The following is a 24,122-nucleotide window of genomic DNA, read 5'->3' as shown; positions in this document are numbered from 1 at the left end:
GCCCCTGCTCCCCTCATACTTTAACGGCCGGCTTTTAGACACTTTTAGCACGAAACCAAGGGCTTTGAATTCACGCGTGGAATATTTCATGCGAAATCCAGACGTAACCCGAGAGTCCTGCCCTTGTCCGTGTACGTGTGCGTGCGTGAGTGTGTGTCCTCGTTCGCTTTGAATTTATTATAACTTCGCGTACAAGGATATCTGTCCGAAGCCACCCCCCCCCCCCTCCTCCCTCCCTCCCCTTTTACGGCGAGCCCGCGCGCCTTAGGTCATTTCTGCAGAAATTCAATTTCGTTATAATACCCGCATTATTTTATTACGTTCAGATTCTTTCGTTCTGCGAAAGAATCACGGGGGATGCGCAAACTTTTGCCTTTCCTCGGTCGACGACACGCTTCCAGTTTCGCGCACCATCTTTCTTCACGTCTCGATTATATCAAGAAAAAAATACTCATCTTTTATCTCGATAATCGAGGCTTCGATAACGCTCTTGATCTAAGCGAAGAGAGAGAGAGAGAGAAATTATTATATAATATATAATAATATAATCTTCTAAGATTATTAATTGGAAATCTATCTCTCCAAGTATTTAATTCCGAAGAAGCGAAAATATTTCTCGTATGTATTCCTACTATGTCATTTGTAAAATTGGACCTTACGTTTGCGACACCATATATACCTACGTATATAGTCTTTTCTCTCTTTCTATCCTTCAACTTTGACTTGAATGCGAATTTATACGGAAAACCGGTCATTGTACATATATATATATGCGTATCTCGAAGGAGTCCTAACGCGCAGTAAATATACGTATGTCGCGGTGACAAAGCTTGTTTCAGGATACCTAATATTTGGCATGCCAAATGTATAGCGCAAATTGACGCAGCGTGCATGGACATAAACGGGTTGACCTAAAATTATGGTCAATAATTCTCCACCTTGACCCACCTTAGGGTCGGCCTTTCCAAAATGGCGACGCCATCAAGAGCTTTCGCGAATTTTGTAATGCGGACGAAGAGACACGGCGGAGAATAATTCCGTATTTCATTTAACTTGTATCCCGCACGCGCGTATTACTCATTTTTATGAAGGTATACATGGAGGAGCAAAAAGAGGGACCGCGAGCATTCGTATTAACAATTTCTATACCGCTCACGTCACTTTTCTACGGGTCCTTTTATCTCTCGCGCATATAAATACGAACTCCGACGTCGAGCGTGTATTACCATATAAACACGTATGATGAATCGCGCGCGCGCGCGCAAAAAAAACTAAACGTCCAGCCATGCCACGTCAAATTTAGCGAAACGGCAATTTTTAACGGTTCGAGCAATAAACACATCGGATCATTATAATAAATAAAATATACAATCTACACAATATAATGTACAGGAGTTAAACGGAAAAAAAGCCTGCAATTTGGAGAAGAAGCGCAAATATATTCAAGGCGTAAAAAATATATTTAAAAAGAGAATTGGAAATATGCATGCATAGTTGAAGGAGTGGAAATGTGTGAAAATAAAAGTTTTACATCGGGAGAAAAAAATTGGAGAGTACGATGTGTGCGTATTAGGTCGAAAAAAATGCTTTCGCATCCGATTTTCAATCATGGAATTCGAAAAAAAAAAAAAATATTCGAGAGGTTTCGATAAATATTTCATCTACTATCGCGAAATGGATTGCGGATCGATTTTCCGCGTAAGCGGATGATGATTGTCGACGATTGTCCATATGCAGACGCATAAGGGAATTGCATTCTCGTTACGTATGCACGGCATACAGCCGAGTGTTCGGCCCGACCGCTGTCATTATCGTCACGATTATGCATATTCAGATAAGCAATCAACACCATTGAGGTGGCGGCCAAGGGTCGCGCAGCTTGAAACGTGGATTTACTCGAGAGCTGCAAACAGGATCCCGTACATTGTCCTCCTTTTACGGGTACACAGACGAGAGTATTGACGTTACAGAAAAATATAGACAAAAGGCACACAGTATTTTAACGAGAGAAAGCTTGAAATTCGTCTTTTTTCATGAGACTTGTATTATTGATATATTATTAAAAGTTATATCAGTAAGATTATATTATTAGTGTTGTAAAAAATTTATTATAATTATTTATTACTTTTCTTATTATTTTGTTCTTTTCACTTTCCATAAAAAATATATCAATTAAAATTAAAAACTAGAATTAAGAATTTGATTAGTGTTCGAGAATTTTTTCCTTGTCTGCCATTATTAATAATTAAAAACAATCAAAACTGTCATATAAACAATAGAATAATCATCTTCGAAACTTCCAGAAATTCTGTTTATATATACTATGTATAGTTATATTTATAATATATATATATATATATATATATATATATATATATACATAGTGTCCGGCGTCAATCGCATTACCCGTCGTATGCAGATAAAGCAGATAAAACTGAGGAGAAAAATCCTGTATCATTTTTTTATAACGCTTAATAAGAGAGTTATTATTGAGTAAAGTCTAGCCAATCATCACCGATTTTTAGCCAGACGCACGTCAGTGAGACGCTGTAAACAGCTGAGCGCTCACGCACACATGCTAGGCGCGCGGCTCATTGACGTGCGTCCAGCTAAAAGTCGGCGCTGAATTGCCAGACTCAATAATGACTCTTTTATTAAGCGTTATCGGAAAAAATGATACAGGACTTTTCTTCTCAGTTTTGCCTACTCTACCTGCACACGACGGGTGATGCGATTGATGCCGGACATCCTGTGTATATATATATATATATATATATATATATATATATATATATATATATATATAAAGATTTAGGATTAATGTGCATGATTATTATTATAATTAATAAGATTCATAATAAGATTCGTGCGATACATAATGCATAAATATTTGATTAGACCTTCAACGGTTGACAATCTCTATTCGCACAATGTGGTAAATGTGCCAATTACTCACAATCAAGATCTTGCATAAAGATAATTATTAACAAAAAAACTAAGAGAAAACTAAGAAAAAAAAACCAACCAAGATGATAAACAAAATGTAAATCGGCAATTAGATATAATCTCGCGACATCGAGTGCAACTCATACATCGTTGCTCGCATTTATTAAATACATTTGCATTTATTAATATATACATATAAAGTGCATTATACACATATAAATGCATTGCAATTAGGAAGGACAAAGAGTTTCTTGCGTTCTAAGATACAATTATTATAAACTGGTTGTTAGTCTATTAAACTACATTATTAAACTATTATTAATAAATTTAAAATTATTTTACAACATTTATACATGTATATATGCATGTATATGTGTGTGTGTGTATATATATATATATTAAAAAATTGTGTTTAAGAAAATAATAGATTAAAATAATAAATAATTATACGAAAAGAATATTTTATTTATATTTTATTATATTCATATTTTATTTATATGTATATATATAAATAAAATATAAATGTACAGATTTTGTCTGTGAAAAAAAAAAATGAAACTTGAGAAAAAACGTGATCCTTATTTCGCGCATTTAGACTTATTTCGCGATATGTATTTTCGATTCTCGGCAGCATATTTCCAAAAACTATAGCGACACCATAAGGACGTTTAATAATCGGGTCCAAAATTATCCTAGAAATTGCACGCCGCGAGCCAGTTTCGCAATTTCGTCCTCGTCGGCAAGAACGAGCTACTAAATATTAAAGGAAAAGTGTCCTCGTATCGCCGTCAGTCAAATCGCATAATCGGCGATTTTTTTTTTTTTTGTTAGGACGAGCGGACGTATCACGCGTAACTAGAAAAGGAGAAGAAATACCGCGAGAAGAAAAGACAGGAAGACGAGTGGCCGTAGACGGGAATGAAATGTACACGGTGTCTCGAGCATTTTACGTCAATTAGAAATGGAAAGCTTTTTAAAATGCAAATATTTTGACAGAAAATTTAACATAATTTAAAAAGAATAAGATACAAAATCAAACTAACAAAAATTTGATTTGTTTCAATGTCGAAACACACGATTATGAATTATGAGCGTAAAAAAAATTTTAATTTTTTATATAACATTTAATGAACACGTATTAATTAAACTAGAGATCTGTTTTTATATATTCAACGCTTAGAATTATAGCAGCATAAAAAAGAATTACAAAACAAGAGAGCAGAAGAAATTCCGCGGGAAATCTGCGGTCGGCAGGGTTAAAGAACACCTCGGGCACCCGGTATAATGTTTTAATTTCGCGGAAAATCTGACGATGTAATTTCTGGAGTAGAGCGACGCCCGGCAATTGTTTCAACCGGCTTTCAACCCCCGCATTATTCATGAGTCGACCTCCCTTTTTTCGCCAACAAGAGGGACGGGGCGATCCCGCCGCACTTGCCAGTCTCTCATCTTCGTCTGGTTCCATTACTTTTTCCTCCGAGGATGATCATTTTAGCGGAGTCTTCTGTTCATACAGTATATTTGAATGTTGTTAACCTTCGTATTAGCCTCAAGGGGAGATTGATCCTCTGGAAAAAACTCTTTTTACTATACATAGTAAATTGTCCATTCTTTCGCAGAGTATATCGCAATTTTTTATTTATCAACAATTACAAGAATAAATGTATTGATTTGTACGCTTGCTCGTAAATGACATCCCGTATCCGCGTGCATTCACGCGGTCGTAATGACGATTTGTAAATTCAAATTATAGTCGCGGACCAATTTTAATTGCACTAATTGGCATAATTTCAACGGGTCCGCGAATTCCCGGGTAGCCATCGCCGGAAATCGCCGTAATTCGGAACACTAGTACGCGGAATAGTGTTTTCCATCCCCTCGTGAAATTCCATAATAGTATATATCACTTCTCATAATTCCCTGGGAGACTTTATGGCCCTTTTCCCGCAAAACACAATATAAAACATAAAAATGTATGGAGTGATTCATAAATGTGTACAATAAAGACAAAGAGAGAGAAAGAGAGAGAGAGTAAGACACGTATGATAATACAGTAGAATTTATCACAAAATTTATCAGAAAATATGGCACATCCGGATAATAAATCATTTTTTATAGAAATTTTATTATAAATGATACTTATATCTTCTTTATGTATGTGTTAATTAACTCACAATAAATAATCATTTTAAATTTATGCATTATTTATTGTAGTCTCTGCAATTCAAAAAATCAACCATTACTTTCTAAAATGTCCGATTTAATTGTATCATATATATGTTGCCAATATTATATTTTCTTGCAAGTGTCATCACGTATTGTGTTTCGTATATTTTCACAAAGCAAAAGCTAAATGAAAATCTCAAATTTTGCCCTGAACGACGCGTAAACCCTAAATTACATTTGTCAAAGATTATCATTGCATCATATTGATTAAGCCGTAATTTCATTTCAAAGCTTTTATTGCATTTTTATCACATTTTTCTCGCACCGAAAAAAACATTTCTAGCGTCTTTTCATAAAGTTATTTATTTATTTTATTGATTTATTATCGCAGAAAATATGTCTCTGATTATATGAATCTAGAATCGAAATATCTATTCTACGACAAATTAATAATTAAATTATATACTCGTGTATATATGCATATATATATATATATATATATATATATATATATATATACACATATATATAAAGTATGTATATCCTATTAAACTTTAAACATTCCCAAACTCGGTCAGCAGTTACTACTCACGAATAGCGTTTACATGCTAATATGCGCTTCCGAGCGATCGATCGACGCATAGCTTCCTCAGCAGTTGCGGCATCACCGAGGCACATTCGCAACGACAAGTTAAATTAATAAGCCTCGCACACAGTCGGAGAGAGCTCTGGCATTATTCAGTCGAACGGCGAGGAGACGTCATAACGCGATCGTAGGATCTCCTTCGCTCTCGTCTCTCGTTAGTGGTGCAGTTAACAGCGCGCAAACGAGGCGAACCACAATTTCGAAGCGTTACGATTTCCCTCTTCGAATCGAGCGGGCAAAAGGGCTGACGAGGAAATAGCTTGCACATAGCAAGCGCAAGTCCTTTTAGAAACCCGCTGCCGCAGGATAATCAGCCTAGGAGAGCGCACACCCATTCATTACTCGTGCAAACACATCTATTAGCGTACCTTTTCTACACTGATGGATTCTGCGACACCATAAACACATTAATTTAATGAACTAAAAACATATAACGGAAATAATCGGAAATATTAATTTTAACCGAGATCGATAATAATTTTTTATATATTTTAAGATAATTTAAAGATAAATATATTAAATCTATAAGAGAGAAGTTGTAATCAAAGTTTATGCAATTGTAATTAAAAATTTTTACTCAAAAATTGAATTATAATCACGTGAATTTGTTCACACATTTGTTTTTATTATTTTATTATTACACTATTTATAAAAACTTCTCTCTCCTCTCTGAATCTTACAAATATACAATTTCATGGATTTAATAAAAGACACCGAAAACTTTTCGATAAAGAAGACATCTGGAAGATAAAATCTGGAATAGAAGATGTTTTCTCATCAAACAAAAAAACATAGTTCTTCTAAAATATTATAAAATTAAAATTTTATTCTCAGATAGCAAATACTAATATATATAATCATAGCATTCAGAGATCTTGGTGGTTATTGTAACATCATTTTAATTTCGATTATATTAAGATAAGAGAATCATAGAGATTATAGTTTTTATATGTAGAAAATGACATGAAAAAAGAAAAATAATTAAAATATCTTTATCTCTTATTCTTACAATTTTAATTTGCCATTTTACTTAGAAATTGTGTACAGGCACAATCTAAGCAATAAAATAAATATATTTATAGTTAAAATTTCTATTTTTCTATTTAAATTTCAAATTAATGTCAATAATAATCAGTTAGCAAATATTATACAAATCATGGCATTCACAGATAAAAATAATCTCATTGTTTTCAAATCTTAAATTATTATATGGTTAAAAAAAGATAAAATTTAATAAATAAAAATTACCTGTTGTTTTCAGCAATTGATCACAAATTCTACGAATTTGACAAATATCTGAAACATATATAAAAAATTCTATGTTTTTAACGAAGAATGTTATTTATAAATGTTATGTTGAATTTTATAAAGTCAGAAGTAGCAAATTGTAAAATCATAACATTCAGAGATCTTGGTGATAATTATAACATCATTTTATTTTAATTTTCACATGTAAAAAATATGGAAAAATTAAAATTAAAATACCTTTTTACAATTGTAAAATGCCATTTCACTTGGAATTGGGAATTGTGTACTGACACAACCTAAACAATAAGATAAGTATATTAGTTAACAATACTACTTTTCTTTATTAAATTTCAGGTTAATGTCAATAATAATCAGTTAGCAAATACTATACAAATCATGGCATTCATAGATCTTGGTGGATAGAATAATCTCATCATTTTCAAATTATTATAAATTATTATGATTAAAAAAAATGAGATTTATTAAATAAAAATTACCTGTTGTTTTTAACAAGTGATCAAATCCCATCATTTTAGCAAATCTCTGAAACATAAATAAAAAAATTCTATGTTTTTTAATGAAAAATATTATTTGTAAATGTTATGTTGAATTTTTTAAAATCAGAAGTAGCAAATTGTAAAATCATAGCATTCAGAGATCTTGGTGATAATTATAACATCATTTTATTTTAGTTTTCATATATAGAAAGTATGGAAAAATAAAAATAATTAAAATATCTTTATACCATTTTAAAATGCCATTTCATTTGGGATTGAGAATTGTGTACAGGCACAACCTAAATAATAAGATAAATTATATTAGTTAAGATTGCTACTTTACTCTATTAAATTTCAAATTGATGTCAATAATAATCAGTTAGCAAATACTATACAAATCATGGCACTCATAGATCTTGGTGGATAAAACAACCTCATCATTTTCAAATCTTAAATTATAATATGATTAAAAAAAATGAGATCTAATAAATGAAAATTACCTCTTGTTTTTAATGATTGATCACAAATTCCATGAGTTTAGCAAATCTCTGAAACAAAATAAAAAATTCTATGTTTGTTAATGAAGAATATTATTTATAAATGTTATATTGAATTTTGTAAAGTCAGAAGTAGCAAATTGTAAAATCATGGCATTCAGAGATCTTGGTAATAATTATAACATCATTTTATTTTAATTTTCATATGTAAAAATTATGGAAAATAGAAATAATATACCTTTATATAATTTAAAATTTTTAAATGCCACTTCACTTGGGAATTGTGTACAAGCACAACCTAAATAATAAGATAAATATATTAGTTAAAATTGCTATTTTTTTACTTAAATTTCAAATTAATGTCAATAATAATCAGTTAGCAAATACTATACAAATCATGGCACTCATAGATCTTGGTGGATAAAATAACCTCATCATTTTCAAATCTTATATTACTAAATGATTAAAAAGAATGAGATCTAATAAATAAAAATTACCTGTTGTTTTGAGCGATTGATCACAAATTCCATGAGCATTTCATTAGCAAAACTCTGAAATAAAATAAAAAATTCTGTATTTGTTAATGAAAAATATTATTTATAAATGTTAAATTGAATTTTGTAAAGTCAGAAGTAGCAAATTGTAAGATCATGGCATTCAGAGATCTTGGTGATGATTATAACATCATTTTATTTTAATTTTTATATGTACAAAATATAAGAAGATAAAAATAATTAAAATACCTTTATGCAATTTTAAAATGCCATTTCATTTGGGATTGATAATTGTGTACAGGCATCTAAACAATAAGTTAAATAATAATTAAAATTGCTATTTTTCTTCTTAACTTTCAAATTAATAATAATTAATATTAATCAGTTAGCAAATACTATATAAATCATGGCACTCATAGATTTTGGTGGATAATCTCATCATTTTCAAATCTTTTATTATTATATGGTTAAAAAAAGATAAAATCTAATAAATAAAAATTACCTGTTGTCTTTAACGATTGATCACAAATTCCAATTTAGCAAATCTCTAAAACATAAATAAAAAATTCTGTGTTTTTAATAAAGAATATTATTTACAAATGTTACGTTGAATTTTGTAAAGTCAGAAGTAGCAAATTGTAAAATCATAGCATTCAGAGATCTTGGTGATAATTATAACATCATTTTATTTTAGTTTTCATATGTAGAAAGTATGAAAAAATAAAAATAATTAAAATACCTTATTTTAAAATGCCATTTCATTTGAGAATTGTATCAAACACAACCTAAGACAACAATAAGAAATATTAATTAAGAATGATACTTTTCCCTATTAAACTTCAAAATAATATCAATAATAATCAGTTAGCAAATACTACATAAATCATGACACTCATAGATCTAAGTGCATAAAATAACATTTAGAAAAAAAATTATATATATATATATATATATATATATATATATATATATCTCACATAATAAATCACTTAATTAATAAAAATAAGAGTTACCTAATAACTAATTTTCTTGTAGACTAATTACAATTATAGGAATACGTTTTTCTTAATTCCAGAGTTTTGATCTAAAAATTAAAAAAAAAATATTAAACTTTATATAAAATAACAAATACAAAATATATGTAAAAACTTACCTATTACACAACTTATTATATTAATTATTACCTATTATATAATCTATTATACTAATTATTGTTATTATATGATTAAATATATATCATGGAAATATTGATTAATAAATAACACCAGACATATTTGCAAAGTAAAGGTGCATAAAACAATTCATTTAAGCAAATAATATAATGAAGCAAGTCATTTCAAAAAGCTAGAGCACAGTTACTTCACAGAAAATGTCATTCATAATAAATTATGTTAAAACATATATTTAATAAAGTATACAAATTAATCGGCCTTCTTAGTAGTTCGTGTCTTTTTAGCAGGAAGAGGTTTCTGAGATTGTAGCACAGCGCTAGCTCGTCGCAGTGCAGCCTACAAAACATATTGTGATAACATTAATACTAAAATAGAATTACTTCAATAAAAAATAATTAATTCACATACTTTGGTAAGATCTACACGATATTTGTTTTTCGTTAACAGTGTCTTCAATTTATAAAGGGAACGACGAGCTCCCGCTTTCATTGTACTCCTGACAGTAGCCTTAGCAGGCTTGTTGACTGCCTTGGCTTTCTTGTAGACGACTGTGAATCCCTTTTTATCAGGAGTATCAACAATGCCTACGCTCTTACGATGAATCAAACCAGAATAACGATAGCTGCTTTGATTCGTCAAATTATTTGATTCCTAAACATTCATTAATCTAAATAATAACTTTGTAATCAGATTATTTATAAAAATTACAATTATAATGCTTCGACAATTAATAATATTTGTAAAACATTGAGAATTACGAACCGTGGAAAACGGCTTCTTGATGTTGCGCTTCTTAAGAAGAAAGGCATTATTATCGCGGATTATCATCCAATTCAAGTGCGAAGACATTTTGGAACCCCTGCAACAATCACGATTATTACGTGCACTTTTTAATTATAATTAGACATATTCTTATTCTCTTCATTAGATATAATTATAATTAAACTACATAAAGCTGATGGATTGCATGTATGCACTAACTGTAAAAATAATTTCTTATAAACGTAGCCGTTTTGCAAAAATGTCTGATAATTTAGAACGTATCACAATTGTAGAATAAATATTCTGATGTACCAAATTATTAAGAGAGATGAAATAAGAACACGAAATTATACGAACCACGTGCACCAACAAGAGGAAATGGTCAGAAAGAAATTTTCAAGATGGCAAATGGCACAGAAGAAAAAGTCACTGATTATCTTATACATAGAAAGAACTTACTCACTCAAAACTTTTCTTCGATTCTAACGCCATCTACGCTGGTGATATAAAACTTATATCTCTAACAGCGGAAATTTTAAAAAGATACAATTTATTCTTTACATCTTACAATTCCTATATACACAATGATAAATAATAATCATTTTTATGACATATATTTTTTGTGTATAAAATATATCTTATAAATATATTTTATTTAATATCAAGCCAATGACAAGTTTGTGATGACGCTTTTTAATTTTTAGGCAGCGGACCCAGCGAAGGATTAAACTGATGCTTCATTATCAAACGGTAACTCAGAAAAGATGCTCGCTAAATCGCTTTCATCGTATTCGTCTAATTTTTCTTGTCTTCCCTCATCGGGACAAACGGTCTGAAAGTCCTGCGGGATAAAAATCTCTGTCTCGGATATGTATCTCTTGTCGTCCTCGGAAAAGCGTTGCAGCTCGCACCATCGTGCGGCCACATCCTTGCACGCGCATTTCCTAAACGCTAGACAATGAATATGACGCAGCTTCTCGTACTTGATCCTCATGAATCCCAATCTGCTCAGCGTATATCTCCAAGACTTCATCAGCTTTGCGTTCGCGCCGACGTGTTTCGAGTCCGGACTGACTATGATCAGCAGGCCGCCGATCTTCAAGACGTCATATGCATTCCTGCAGCAAATATATCTTTGCTTCGGACACGGCAGATATTCAAGTAACAGGGAGAACACCACGGCGTGAAACGAGTTCATGGGTAGCTGATGAATCTCACGCGCATGCCGCGAGAGAATTTTCTCTTTTCCGATCGCGACATTTAGAAAATCGCAGCGAAAAACTCCTATCGCGGGAAATAAATCTATCGCAGTGACGTCGAACGCATCCTCCACGCTCAGAGGATTGTAACAACTTCCTACGTCCAGTATCGATATTCTCCGCTCGTAAGACTTTACCAATTGATTTTTTACACGGACGTCATCGTCTTCGCACGTACGATTCTCATCGTCCGATTTTTTTAGAGCCATTTTTGCGTTTATATCCTGTTCCCTTTTATCGTACTTCTCTTTGCCACCGTTGAGAAAGTATTCCTTGCATTGGGTTTTTATCCATTCCATTCTGCAGTACGTTCCATTCTTTGAATTATTGTCCGCCCAATACGTAGTGGCCAATTTCTGCATAGACGTAGCGTAATTCTGGAATTGCGGTAAGATACTGTGTGAAATTTATCTCTCATATATCGATCTATAAAATTTAAAATTTATCTAACAAATATAAAATATAAAATTTAATTTTTTATGCAAGCGCACAAACGGACACCTGCAAAACGTCATTTCGCGCCATATGGCGCTCCCACGCAACTTCGGCGCCATATTGTTGACATTCGGCGCGTAACAGAGCATGAATTCCCTTCACTGTATCAGCTAAGCGTTTATGCTCCTCCGTCGCCATTAGAGCATTCACACGGCGAGCGTGACTTTCTTTTTCAATATCCTCTACGTATTTTAATGGCTAATATTTCACAACTATTTCGTCCGTTCGATTTACGCTCAGTTGGAGCATCAGCTGACAACAGACTCACGTGTATTCATTATTCGAACTTGCATGTAAATGTAGAAATTTTACATCACATTCAACACACACATATACATATACTAGACTGTTTAGAAAAATGTATGCATGCGCATTGCGACATGTATCGCACAAATAATATTCGTATATTTTGCAATAGTTAAATGTTTTAATTGTATATAAAATATTTTCTAAAATTGTTTGATAAACTGTGCGCAGTTTGCATAAAGTTTCTCAATTATATATATAATACATTAATGTCCCGTGGAAAATAATATTCATTTTTTATTACTTTATATGTACATATACATCTCTCGCAAGAAATGTTGAGCATTCGCGTACGTAAATAAAAAGACAATACGTATTTTCTCTCTTTTTAATCAAATAAATGTAAGAGAAACCTAAAAAGAAGTAAGTACGCCATATTGTTGACACATATCAGATGACAACCAATCGTATCTCGTTCGTTACGTCAAAAACTATGCTAACATGGCGTAACAAATCAATTTCGCTATCGTTCTTTTCCTCTCAAAGTATCTCCCCCTTGCCGTCATATAATTCAGCAGATATTTCACACCCGGTATGATTATTTCTTAATCCGTGGAATAACTAACACAGATTAAACTCTCGATTCGTACTACGTAATCCGCGCAGGAAAAAACAAAAAAAAGAGAAAAAGAAAACATCTCCATTGACATTTTTTTCTTTTTGACACAAGAATGATGTACGAGTAATGTGACGTAAGAGAGGCCTTTTACATCGCACGCCAGCATTATCAGAGCTCTCGTTAGCAATCATGCACGGTCCGGATAGAACGTGTCTGTGCTATGCGCGTCGCCACCTTTCGCCAGCGCTGCTGTCACGAGAGCGTGAGGAACACGCGAGGCGAGGATTATGAGCGAGTCGACGACCGTCCCCGACGACTTTCGTTGCTCTTCTCGCCGAGAATGACTTAGGCCAGCTGGTCGAAAGTGGATAACTCATCCCCGGTATACGCGATGCGGAACTTACATTGGGCATGCTGGCTGTTTTGGGTGGGTCTACCAATGCTCGTAGCCTACCCTGTACCCTCGTCACTCGTCACAGGTACACCCTTCGTTCGCGAATTCTCGTTCCGAGGACCGTTCACGTGAAACATCACTCCAGACTTGATTGGTTTTCTATTTAAAAAAATTTTTTTTTTTTTTTTATATATACACATATGTATACTATTTTGTAAACGGGAAACAAAGCATTTCTCTACTTCTCATTTTTCTCTATTCCTCAGAAACAGATGGAGAATCAATTGAAATGGACGAGAATGTTAGCTAACATTTATAGCAATGGTTTTAAATATTATTTGAACAAACATTGAATGGAACTTTTTTATTCTAGGTTCACCGCACACTCATGGTTCTTGGCAATGGGAACGCTATTGGATGCGTTATGCGATTGCTTTGTCAAGTGTCACCGCCACAGCGTTAACTTTGGCTGGTTGCCTTTGTTGCCAGAAGCATAGAAGACCAAAGGGATTTAAGGTAGTTTGAAAAGATTCTTATCACATTTTTCCAAATAATGTAAAAAAAAATTATATTGTTGCTTTACAGCTCTAACATTAGTCTCTACATTTTTTTTAATTATAGGACAAAGCAGAGAAATGCAATCAGGTAACATTGATATTGCAGGTTTTTTATATTTTACTGCATAAATTGTCAGTTAAAATGGGAATGTAAACAAAGTTAGTGCTTAGCTATTTCTGATGAAGACTCTACCTATATAAACTGATTTACACATATTTATTATATAAATTAATATTGATATATAATTATATTTAATAAGTTTTTATGGATAGAGTCCCTATGTGATTAATGCTATACAATATTATAGGACTAATTTTTTTATAATTTAACGTGTAAAGAAGATAACTATTTCAATTTTAAACAAATGATTTTATTATTACAATTTGTAGTTTGTATGGTATTAGGCATAAATTTTAAGTTTTCTAATTATTTTTTTTAATGTTAATGAGTATAGCATGTGTAGTATGTTGTATGCAATAAATTTTTATTTTTATATTATAATCAGCAAGAGTGTAAAATGTCATTGTTATTATTATAGGAATTCAAGGATGGGAGCAGTATAGAGCAGGAAAGTGCATTTGGTCAATCTGAAGGATTGGAATTGGATGCATCCAGAACGTTAGCTGCTTCCGAGAGAGTCCAATTTGAACCTTTACCAGTGGATTCTATTGTATCTGGAACAAGAAATACTCCAAAAACTAAAGCAATACCTCTATCAGCACCACATAACGAGGATCAAGATACAGATCGTTCTATTCTACAGGAGCCATGTAGCGAATGGTTTAGTTCCAATGAACTTTATGTACCAAGAGAAAAACTCAAATATCTTAGAGAAATAGGTCATGGATGGTTCGGCAAGGTTGTAGAAGGTCGGGCAGATTTGGAACAGTCGAAAGGTATATCAAAATCGGGTGGTGTGGTCGTAAGAATTCTCACTGAAGAAGCTACCACTAGAGAAAAAGCTTGGTTTCTTGGTGAGGCCACTCCATACTTGAAACTACGCCATCAGAATGTTTTAGCTCTACTCGGTTTCTGCTTGGAAACTGATCCGTATCTTTTACTATTTGAGTCGTGTCCGGCTGGCGATTTGAAAGGTTTTTTGTTATCGAATCGCGATGCGACATCGAGGGACGCGCTTACCAAGGAAAATGTTCCGATACGAATCGCAATAGAAATTGCGGCTGGTTTGAAACACATGCATAGTCATGGCTTTGCGCATACGGATCTTTCTGCGAGGAACTGTCTGATCGCGCCGGACTTATCGGCCAAGTTAGGAGATTATGGCACCGGCGTCGAGAAATATCCCGAAGATTATTATATAATAGGAGATCGGGCCTTACCCATCAGATGGTCCGCGCCGGAAAGTTTGAACTGTACGGATACCACGATTGAAACGCAAGAGATCACGTTAAAGGCCAATATGTGGAGTTACGCGGTTCTTTTATGGGAGATCATGAGTTGGGGCGAGAGGCCTTACAACGACATGAACGATGAGCAGGTTATTCAGATGATTTTATCTCTGAAGAAGCAAGTTTCACCAAACGGTACGCGACTGCTGCAAAGCTATCTCATTAATTGTCCGTCAAATATATGTCAAGTGACTCGCTTGTGTTTGAACGTTAACGCAAAGGATAGACCTTCCTTGGATGACGTGAGACAAATTCTTCTGAACGAACATTCGACGCACGTGGATTTCGAACAACGCTGGGAGAGTTTGCGCGCGAACGCTTGCGGTAAGCAGCACGTACGAAGTGCCAGTTTGCAAGATTTACGCGGAAGCATCGACTCCGACTACTGGACTCACATTGTTGATGACGTACCAATAACGGACACGTTACAACAATCCTCGTTTCGTCTCGGACCCGATGAACAGGTGAGAAACATCCCTGGAATGAAGATCGCCCCCCTATTTCAAGAATCCGGCTCGGAAACCGAGGAAGAGAGCTGGAAAGGTCGGATAGAAAAGGGCGTTTATACGGAAAAGGTGAAACAAAAGTCTAAGTCCGTGACAGATCTTATGGTGCTCGTACACATTGATCCTGATTCCGATGCGGAATGGTCAATGGGAGCGCAAATCTCATCGTCGGAAAAAAACATCAAGAAGAAGTTATCCTCGACTGGTAGCGACAGTGATCTAAGACACACCGTTCCCGTGGACGAGTTCGACGAAGCGTTGAAGAAGCTACGGGATCCGTTGTCGAATAACAATAACGTTACCAATAAAGTTAGATCGCTGGAAAATTTAGAACGACCGAAACTTTTGACCTTGACTATGGATCAGGGCCATACGCCGATCTTACGATTATCTTTAGACAGTGCGGGAAGAACTCCTGAAAACAATAATGACGCGCCATCCGAGACGAACGCAGATAACACGCAGCGCAGTGAAAAGCACGTATTGAGACTCTTGTCAAAGGGAGATCCGGATCTTCCCCTTCTTCGCTATGTACCTGATCAAATGTCTGTTGAAGAAGAAGTGAGAAGGAGAGGAGACGAGTGATGTATCGTTCGTTAATAAAGAGACGATCGACGACGATATTCCCGATCGTTTCATCACAAATAATATCGAGACTGACCAACATAACGCGGTGGATGTTTTGCTCTGGAATCATGCGTTAGACTCGGCTTTAAAACACAAAGTACCCGGTTTCTCGGATGAAGCAGAATTTAACGAGTATGTAGAATCGGTATCGACTGAACAAAGTAACGCACCGGAACTGACCGTGACCGTATCTACACCGGATGCATCGCACTTTTGTAACGTCTATTCGATTTATAGTGCCGATGATAATTTTTCTACAGAGAAAGAGCAAGTGGAACAAAAACTGCTGCCAAATGATGACGATGAAGAGCGAAAGCAATTGTCCACGCCGGATGATGAGCAGAGCTCCGATTCAGGTTTTCGGGACAAAGAGTCTTGCGAGGAAGAGGAAGCGGTTTGTCTGCCGACGTCTGGTAATTCTTTGCCTTCAACCAATAACGCCGCTACTTCCGAATCGTTCTACTCCGAAGAGGAGCCATTTCAGATTCTATTCGAGCTAGATACTATTCTTGACGCGGAATATTATGCTACTGCCGGTCCTGAAAGTATAACAGAAGGTACAATTTCTCCGCCCGAGAAAAGCGTATCGCCTTTGAAACGAAATGTTTCAAATCATATCTTTATGGATGTAGATGAGCTGAACGTGAAGAAAGAACAAGTTGACGTATTGACCCAAATGGTCGATACGAAGGATAGTCTGAATGAGAGAGCAAATACAATAGAAGACATCGAAACGATGGAAAAGAAAAATATAATTCCTGAATGTAAAACTCAAGAGTCTAAAGTTGAAGATAACATTTGTCGATCACACAATTTGGAAGCGGAAGTCGCTTTAAAAGCGGATACAAATAATATCAATGCTCAGCGAGATGAGCAAGGGGATTATGAAAACGAGGATGAAGACAGTTCAACAGTGAGCTTACGTAGCGACAATTCATACGTATCGTTCAACATGGAAGAGGAATTTGTAACAGCAATTCGTAACGAACTCAGGGAAAAATTGCCACAGGCTCAGATGCAGATTGTGGAATCTTTAGAAGCTCACGATGACGAAAGCTCAACCAGCGACATGTATGGTAAACGATGGGATGACGAGGATGGTGAAGATTCAAACGATCAAATTGGCGGAGGTGTAGACATTTCGATCAGGTATAGTTCTTTTATTGAAAATAAATAAACCATTTGGATTTTAAATAGCAACTTGTCAATGTAACACATAACGTTTTCTATTTCCAGGTATAACATGTACGGAACGCCACTTAGTCCCATTTTAGAGGAGCGAGAAAGCACTGTTACTTCCGAGTCTTTAGTATCAAATTCCAGGGAGGTGTCGATCGTTTCGAGAGACTCGGTGCCATCCGAGGACGTGTTGCTAGTCGATACACGTACCAACGAAATGATATTATTGGAAGGATTGGGAGAGCGATTGCAGGACGAAGATCGGGATACCACAAACGGCGATTTGTCCGAGGAGGAAAATTTCGATTATACTTGTTCGATGATGCGTCCATTAGAAGATAAATCACGTGGGATCATGAAAACAATCGGAGGCGCACCGTTACCGAGCCCCGAAGAAGAATCTAAATGGCAACAGTTGCCTTCGTCCTTTCCATTACCCCTACCCTTACAAGATGATCTAATGTCAACGAGTTTTGCCACAGAGCATGAATGTTGCAGTCAAGATGAAGACGAAGAAGAGGAAGAAGATGAGGAGGAAGATGAAGAAGGAGAGGAGGAAGATGAGGACAATAGTTCCAGTTCCGGTGAATTTGTATGGAAGGTAAATCGTTTCTTCACTGTATCAAAAAATATTATATTAAAAACTTATACAACTGTTTTTTTAAATCTAAATCTTTTTGCGCCCGCAGAGATACAACGAACCGCATATCGAACAGATACGGATCAAAAGTACCACGAACCAAGATGACGAAGCGACGAGTATGACAACGGCGAATACCGAATTGGAAGAGGAGTTGGATGTCGAGGAAGATGAAGAAGAGGAGGAAGAGTTTACACCTTCGGCCTGGAATGCCGCTTTAGCACCTCATCGATCGGCATTGAGGTCTCCGGACAAAACATTAAAATCTGGGGTAAGCCGCGTTGTAAATAGATAAATAATACGATTTATGCAAAATTGTTCGTATACGCGTATATATATACGAATGGGTATTAACAACGTTTTCTTTCGTTCCTTTCCCAATTGCTGCTTAGGATGAGTTGGTAGGTGTGTCGATTACTTAAGTACACAGAGCAATGCATGTAATTTTAACCTCTTGCGTGACTCTTTCCCTTGCAGAGATTTAAATTTGAGGTATTTAGCGCAAGTACTTTTTTTATAAACAATACAAACGCTAGACATACGCTGTGAATATAGAAGTAGTTTAGAGTGCCTATATTTCCCTATAATTGGACCAACGGTCCATGCCATTTGTCCAGGATCAAAAGAAGAGTGTATGGTTCAAGAAGCAACGATACCACTGTGTGTATGAATACCCGAAAGAAACACCATCTGTGGACAATCAAGCAGACGCTACCACTAATTCGGAACCAACGTTGTACTCTGGTATAAATTGTACATTTTGTACATATGATGAACAAATATTTTATAAATATTTTCTAAATTGAACATCGGACGAATATCTAAATTTGAATAAAAGTGATGCTTTTTCTTCTACGTTTTTAGATTGGGAAGAAATGATTAATGAGCCGCGATTAGACATGTATCATTTAAATTACGACGATGCCAATCATACTGGTATGTGTGAATTCAATATGAATTTATTACGAGATAAGACTTTTGCACGAGATTTCATATGTGTATTTTAAAAATGTTTATACGTATTTATCTTCGTTTTCAGGAAATGATGAGTTTTTCGTCACTAGTTCGAATCGGCCCTTTCAGTTCCAAACTAGCGAAAGTCGGTGCGTTAGCCAATTTTTTCCCGGCGCGAACGCGTCTTTGTTGTCCGATGAACGGGATGAAATGGATGGCTGTAGACAGGAGCCGCACCAGAACATTGATTTCGCCAACGAATACGAGCAGTGTCAGCAGCATCAATTAGGAGAATTAAGACATACCAGAGATCGTTTGAAATTAAATCTAGTATCATCGAATAGTATACCGTCCGTCCCGTTCGTTCCTGCAAAACAGCCGCACGCAGAGCAGTTAAACGTTAAAGAGAATCACGAATCGGAACTTGAGAACGTCATCGCGCAAGACCAATGTATCGTATCGAGAAATGATAACACGTTACCAAAGGTGCCTCACGAAGATGTCCAAGCTGATTCATCTTCTACAAGAAATTTCCAGCGCGATAGCCGGGAAATGCTAGAGTCCACCGAAAAGTGAAGTGTTTTAATTCGTAATCCACAATGAAACTAAAGTCTGTAACGGTGTTTTAAGGAGAAACAGTTCAGTCCGTCCGAAATAATCTCGTCGTGAAAATGTCTTGTCGATTTTCCTCTTAACGCATCCGATAAAATTATCATCGATGAGATTACTATCATGTGTGACACGAATCTTGAACAAATGTATATAATCCGACGATGTAGCAGCTATTAATCCGAAGCTACAGGTCAATCGGTTGTCTAGCGGATTTTGTTAGCTCCGAGTTGTTATAGTTATTCTCTATGTAAAATAAGTACGAAAAAGGCGTGTCAATATATAAATAATTGCAGCTTTATTGTTATTGATAAAGCTCCTATTCGCATGTGATGGTTTAACAATCGTGATAGAACAAACAAGTAACGACAGAGGAAGACTGTGTATAAAAAATGGACATAAGTATTAACTCTAGACAATCGATTCGTAGAGAAGCTACATCGAAAAATTGCGATAATCAATTCGTTGCACGTGTAAATAGTTATTGTTTATAGCGTAATCGTTAAACGAGCAGTAGTGCCTATGTAGAACGACACGATTATTTTTGCGACTTTCTATAAGACATATAACTTCGTCTTTCACGTTATCTTTACTGATACTCATTATCACACGATGTTTCTCGATATTAATTAAACATTATTAACAAATCCGCTCTCTATTATCAAAGTATTGTATAGCTGGATATACAGGATATACCATCTCACTAAAGACTCTTGTGGCAAAGGATAAATCATAGAAAAAATATACTTGCACGAAGTTTCTACACTGTATCAATAGATTTTTATTTTTATTAGATCTGTAATGAGAGAAAATACGATGCTTAGATCGGTCCAATTTTATATTGAATTTGAGAAAAAAAACGAAAGTACGCGAATTACGTTTGAATTGGAAAATCACGTATATCGTATTGAAGCATATTAAAGAGAATCTGTCAACCACGTTTATTTTTTTTTAATATACACGTGGTATGAGATTATGTTATAGAAACATTTGCCTTTTCTATAATGGCATATGACAGAAGTATTTTCGAATATTATTTTTACTTTTATGCTAATAGGAATAACTTTATACCAGACTATTTTTCGGTATATTCTTTGCTTCGGTGATATATGATATATTATACCGCGTGCGAAAGCATACAAGCATTAATAAATCCACAATATGTGGTACATACATCGTAAAAGATATTTCTATAGATCTCTAAAATATACTCGCGGATGCGCGATAAACAAATATGCGATCCTATAAATACTATTTTAGAGAGATTTTTACAAGTATTTATTTGCGATAATGTACATCTCATTGTACAATTATTCATACTGGACACACGGATAGATTATTGGAACCAGAACGAATCAGAATATTGAAATGTAAGCGTAGAAGAGCGTCGTGAAAACTGTGTGGTTTTTATGCCACTATTATTTCACGAGCGTGATATTGAAAAAGTTATACGAACAAATAACTATTATAATAGCACCGCGAGTGCTCGGTCACGTCTCTCGCTATCACCACACTACTATTATTACTATTAATACTGCTTTGTGCTCACTATAAAATGAAATAGAGAACAATTAATATATTGTTATACAGAAAGAAGCATTGTTTCTTCAATCAATCCCATGTTTTGAAAAAAATTTTTATAAATGTCCTAAAATTTTATATTAATTTTTATTTACACAAGTATAGAGAGATCGATATGTACAAAACTTGAAAAACTTTCTTTTCCATATCCTAGACAAATCTATGCATTTATAAATCGCGTTTTGCAATTATGAAAGTCTCATAATAAGTAACTTAATGTAATTGCAAATGTGATACTTTCATAATTAGCCTTAGAACTTGGACAAATTATTTTTCTTTTTTTATCCTAAAAATTCTGAAAACAGAAGAATGCTTTACAAATGACGTTGATGATTGCGCCACAAAATAATTTGTCCGTCGTGGTCTGCGGACGCAAGTAGGGATTCATCATAATTAAAAGACAAAGCTAACGCAGGTGTCGCGTGACCGAGTAGTCGATTGATTCTGGCGGCCTTTCCCTCCCTCGCTGAATCCAGCAAGTGAACGGCCCCGTCTTCTGATCCAGTGGCTATTAAACATGCACCCATTTGTGGACAGAAGGTGGACCTCAACACATAATGCCTATAAAGATACATGCTAGTATATTGTATCGTGTAAAAAATATGATACTTGTTTGGATTTCCGTTAAAAAGATATAATCAAGGAAATTAAGAAAATTATATATACACAAACACATATTTATCTTGCTTATTTAAAATAAATATTGCTCGACACCATATTCAAATATTAATTCATAAGAAAGAATAAATACATAATAAATAAACACATAATATTCTTACACCGTAATCTAAATAACAATATATTAAAGTAGAAAACGAAGAGTATGTTTTGTGTAATAAAATATTACCTATGCTTGATAGGATACTTTCTCCAGAAATATAGAGAACCGTGATTGTCTGCAATACGATACAATAACACGGCATTGCATGCACTGCTCACTAACAACGCTGCCCAAGGAGCGTCTTTTGACAGCCAGGAACGCCAAGAAAGGCTAGTTATCATTCCGCCAGTTTCTTGTACCCGTTGCAATTTTGTCAACCGCCCTACACCAGGTTCCAATCGAAAAGAGACTATGATACCTCTATCATTGCCGGCCCAAATCACGGAACCGCCACTACCCTCGCAGGCGAGGGAAAGAATCTAGAAAATATATTACATGGTAATTTGAATAGCTTTTTTTTTTACAATACTGCTTTTTCCTTAAAGAAATAAAAAAACCGACCTTTCCACCGATTTTGCAGGATCCACCACGCATATATATACCGGTAGATACATTCAAGATCTGAATTAATCCTTGAGAATTACCAGCTACAATGAGATTATTATTGGCGGGTATAAAATTACAGCATAAGACTTCCGCTCGCTGTTGATCGTTTACCACTCGCAAACAAATAGGCTCTACGTCCGCGCAAACTCTCCAAAGCCGAATTGTTGTGTCCAAAGAGGAAGAGACTATTAAATCATTACTGATGCTCCAATCGAGTGCAGTGACACCGCCAGAATGACCTTCTAACAAAGCGATGACTTTCGGAGGTGTGCCAATGACTTCGCATATGGACAGCGTACCGTCCAATGACGCGCAACACAATTTGGATCTATCATTGTTGGCGAATTTCAACATTGTTATGGGCGCTTTATGCTGATCGAAAATATGATGGACACCAGCAAACGCGAAATTCTCCGCTGTTGATTTTCGTTGCACGAGGTGATGTTTAACTCTTCCTTCTGATAAATCTTCACTAATCGTATGACTTCCCATGCTATTTTGCTCCTGCTGTCTTTCTCCATAACGCCGGCGTAGTAATTCTGACCGCAATTTCAAATATCGCGTGCTGATTTCAGGATCTCTGGAAGGTTTCTCTCGAAGCAGCTGATTTCTTCGACGAATATACAACATACCTGTAACAGAGTATCGAAGGTATTAAACTTAATCAATCATTTCTTAATACACATGCATGTAAATCAAATATTACGTACCCAGACTAGGAAGCTTGTTAGCTCGTAACGTATTATACTTTGCATCAAGCGCAAAGACCTGTTGATGCCACGTAGTGGCCATTTTTCGCGATGTGCTAGTTTCGATGATATTGACTTGTGATTCTGTCATCGATGTACGTTACGCTTCATGATATGTGCTTGATAAAAGAGGATCTCTTTTTTTTTAGAAACATGAATATTTTTATCAACTATGAAATCCATTTTAGGTATATAATAAAATTCTTTTTCGCCCTCATTTTTATCAGATTGATAAATGTTACCTACAAATACGTTCTCTTTTTCCAGAAAAGACGGCACTTTATTCTTAAGCGTATATATATAATTTCTTTGTTTTAATATCGAGCCTCCAAGAAAGTATTGTGATTCTTCTCGGACATCATTACAACATTTGATTAATTATTTCTTTCAGTTTTTATATCATGAGGTTATGTCCTCCATCGCTCCAATATATTTAAATACACTACACATTCAGACTTCTCATATTTCACATACAAAAGCATGCACATATACGTACATAATCTCGCGCATGCGTAATAACATAAGCGCTGGCAAACGTTATTACCTCGCGATAAAGGAATAAAAAAATATTAAACATATAATATTAAATAACATGTATATTT

At 34.8% G+C, this 24,122-nt stretch overlaps 4 protein-coding genes and 1 long non-coding RNA gene across 10 annotated transcripts; 1 reads left to right on the top strand and 4 right to left on the bottom strand.

The window, feature by feature from the left end:
- Positions 1 to 3,495: 3,495 nt before the first annotated feature.
- LOC126858103 (uncharacterized) lies at positions 3,496 to 9,597 on the bottom strand. Of its 5 annotated transcripts, XR_007688605.1 has the most exons (12): positions 9,508 to 9,597; positions 9,234 to 9,279; positions 8,997 to 9,041; positions 8,498 to 8,551; positions 8,239 to 8,298; positions 8,004 to 8,051; positions 7,752 to 7,802; positions 7,504 to 7,549; positions 7,244 to 7,302; positions 7,007 to 7,054; positions 5,705 to 6,146; positions 3,496 to 4,514 (listed from the first exon to the last, which is right to left on the bottom strand). It is a non-coding gene; the product is annotated as an uncharacterized LOC126858103 (long non-coding RNA). The 5 variants fall into 5 exon arrangements; XR_007688603.1 differs by lacking the exon at positions 3,496 to 4,514 and having other exon boundaries at positions 5,655 to 6,146; XR_007688606.1 differs by lacking the exons at positions 3,496 to 4,514; positions 7,752 to 7,802; positions 8,239 to 8,298; positions 8,498 to 8,551 and adding an exon at positions 8,744 to 8,799 and having other exon boundaries at positions 5,655 to 6,146.
- A 283-nt stretch (positions 9,598 to 9,880) lies between these two features.
- Positions 9,881 to 10,847, bottom strand: LOC126858100 (60S ribosomal protein L28). The gene is made up of 4 exons (XM_050608152.1): positions 10,786 to 10,847; positions 10,429 to 10,525; positions 10,075 to 10,317; positions 9,881 to 10,002 (listed from the first exon to the last, which is right to left on the bottom strand). The coding sequence occupies exons 2-4, from the start codon at positions 10,513 to 10,515 to the stop codon at positions 9,916 to 9,918; spliced, it is 417 nt and encodes a 138-aa protein (XP_050464109.1). The 5' UTR covers positions 10,516 to 10,525; positions 10,786 to 10,847; the 3' UTR covers positions 9,881 to 9,915.
- A 156-nt stretch (positions 10,848 to 11,003) lies between these two features.
- Positions 11,004 to 12,529, bottom strand: LOC126858098 (S-adenosylmethionine sensor upstream of mTORC1). Its single transcript, XM_050608150.1, has 2 exons — positions 12,189 to 12,529; positions 11,004 to 12,064 (listed from the first exon to the last, which is right to left on the bottom strand). Exons 1-2 carry the CDS (start codon positions 12,318 to 12,320, stop codon positions 11,153 to 11,155), a joined length of 1,044 nt encoding a protein of 347 aa, XP_050464107.1. The 5' UTR covers positions 12,321 to 12,529; the 3' UTR covers positions 11,004 to 11,152.
- Positions 12,530 to 13,038: 509 nt separating this feature from the next.
- LOC126858087 (serine/threonine-protein kinase LMTK2-like) lies at positions 13,039 to 20,051 on the top strand. The gene is given in 10 exon segments (XM_050608118.1): positions 13,039 to 13,526; positions 13,815 to 13,957; positions 14,063 to 14,086; positions 14,538 to 16,495; positions 16,497 to 17,690; positions 17,778 to 18,321; positions 18,410 to 18,631; positions 18,978 to 19,104; positions 19,225 to 19,296; positions 19,400 to 20,051. Coding segments are annotated over 10 exon segments (4,863 nt in total). The 5' UTR covers positions 13,039 to 13,438; the 3' UTR covers positions 19,891 to 20,051.
- A 1,126-nt stretch (positions 20,052 to 21,177) lies between these two features.
- On the bottom strand, positions 21,178 to 23,975 carry LOC126858096 (WD repeat-containing protein 13-like). 2 transcript variants are annotated; one of them, XM_050608143.1, is made up of 5 exons: positions 23,767 to 23,975; positions 23,482 to 23,690; positions 22,727 to 23,403; positions 22,352 to 22,644; positions 21,178 to 22,065 (listed from the first exon to the last, which is right to left on the bottom strand). In XM_050608143.1, exons 2-5 carry the CDS (start codon positions 23,609 to 23,611, stop codon positions 21,819 to 21,821), a joined length of 1,347 nt encoding a protein of 448 aa, XP_050464100.1. In that variant the 5' UTR covers positions 23,612 to 23,690; positions 23,767 to 23,975; the 3' UTR covers positions 21,178 to 21,818. The 2 variants fall into 2 exon arrangements, with proteins under 2 accessions (XP_050464100.1, XP_050464101.1); XM_050608144.1 differs by having other exon boundaries at positions 23,482 to 23,657.
- Positions 23,976 to 24,122: the final 147 nt, after the last annotated feature.

The sequence above is a fragment of the Cataglyphis hispanica genome, chromosome 24 (genome assembly GCF_021464435.1).
Source record: "Cataglyphis hispanica isolate Lineage 1 chromosome 24, ULB_Chis1_1.0, whole genome shotgun sequence".
Taxonomy (NCBI): domain Eukaryota; kingdom Metazoa; phylum Arthropoda; class Insecta; order Hymenoptera; family Formicidae; genus Cataglyphis; species Cataglyphis hispanica.
The sequence above is the reverse complement of the archived record's forward strand: the minus strand, read 5'-3'. Positions and strand labels throughout refer to the sequence as shown.

Coding starts and splice junctions, on each gene's coding strand:
- LOC126858100 (XM_050608152.1), bottom strand. CDS start 10,515: ATGTCTTCGCACTTGAATTGGATGATAATCCGCGATAATAATGCCTTT. Junction 10,318..10,428: donor TCAAGAAGCCGTTTTCCACG/GTTCGTAATTCT, acceptor ATGAATGTTTAG/GAATCAAATAATTTGACGAA. Junction 10,003..10,074: donor ATCGTGTAGATCTTACCAAA/GTATGTGAATTA, acceptor TATGTTTTGTAG/GCTGCACTGCGACGAGCTAG.
- LOC126858098 (XM_050608150.1), bottom strand. CDS start 12,320: ATGGCGACGGAGGAGCATAAACGCTTAGCTGATACAGTGAAGGGAATT. Junction 12,065..12,188: donor CGCGAAATGACGTTTTGCAG/GTGTCCGTTTGT, acceptor CCGCAATTCCAG/AATTACGCTACGTCTATGCA.
- LOC126858096 (XM_050608143.1), bottom strand. CDS start 23,611: ATGACAGAATCACAAGTCAATATCATCGAAACTAGCACATCGCGAAAA. Junction 22,645..22,726: donor CCTGCAAAATCGGTGGAAAG/GTCGGTTTTTTT, acceptor TATATTTTCTAG/ATTCTTTCCCTCGCCTGCGA. Junction 22,066..22,351: donor AAGTATCCTATCAAGCATAG/GTAATATTTTAT, acceptor GTATCTTTATAG/GCATTATGTGTTGAGGTCCA.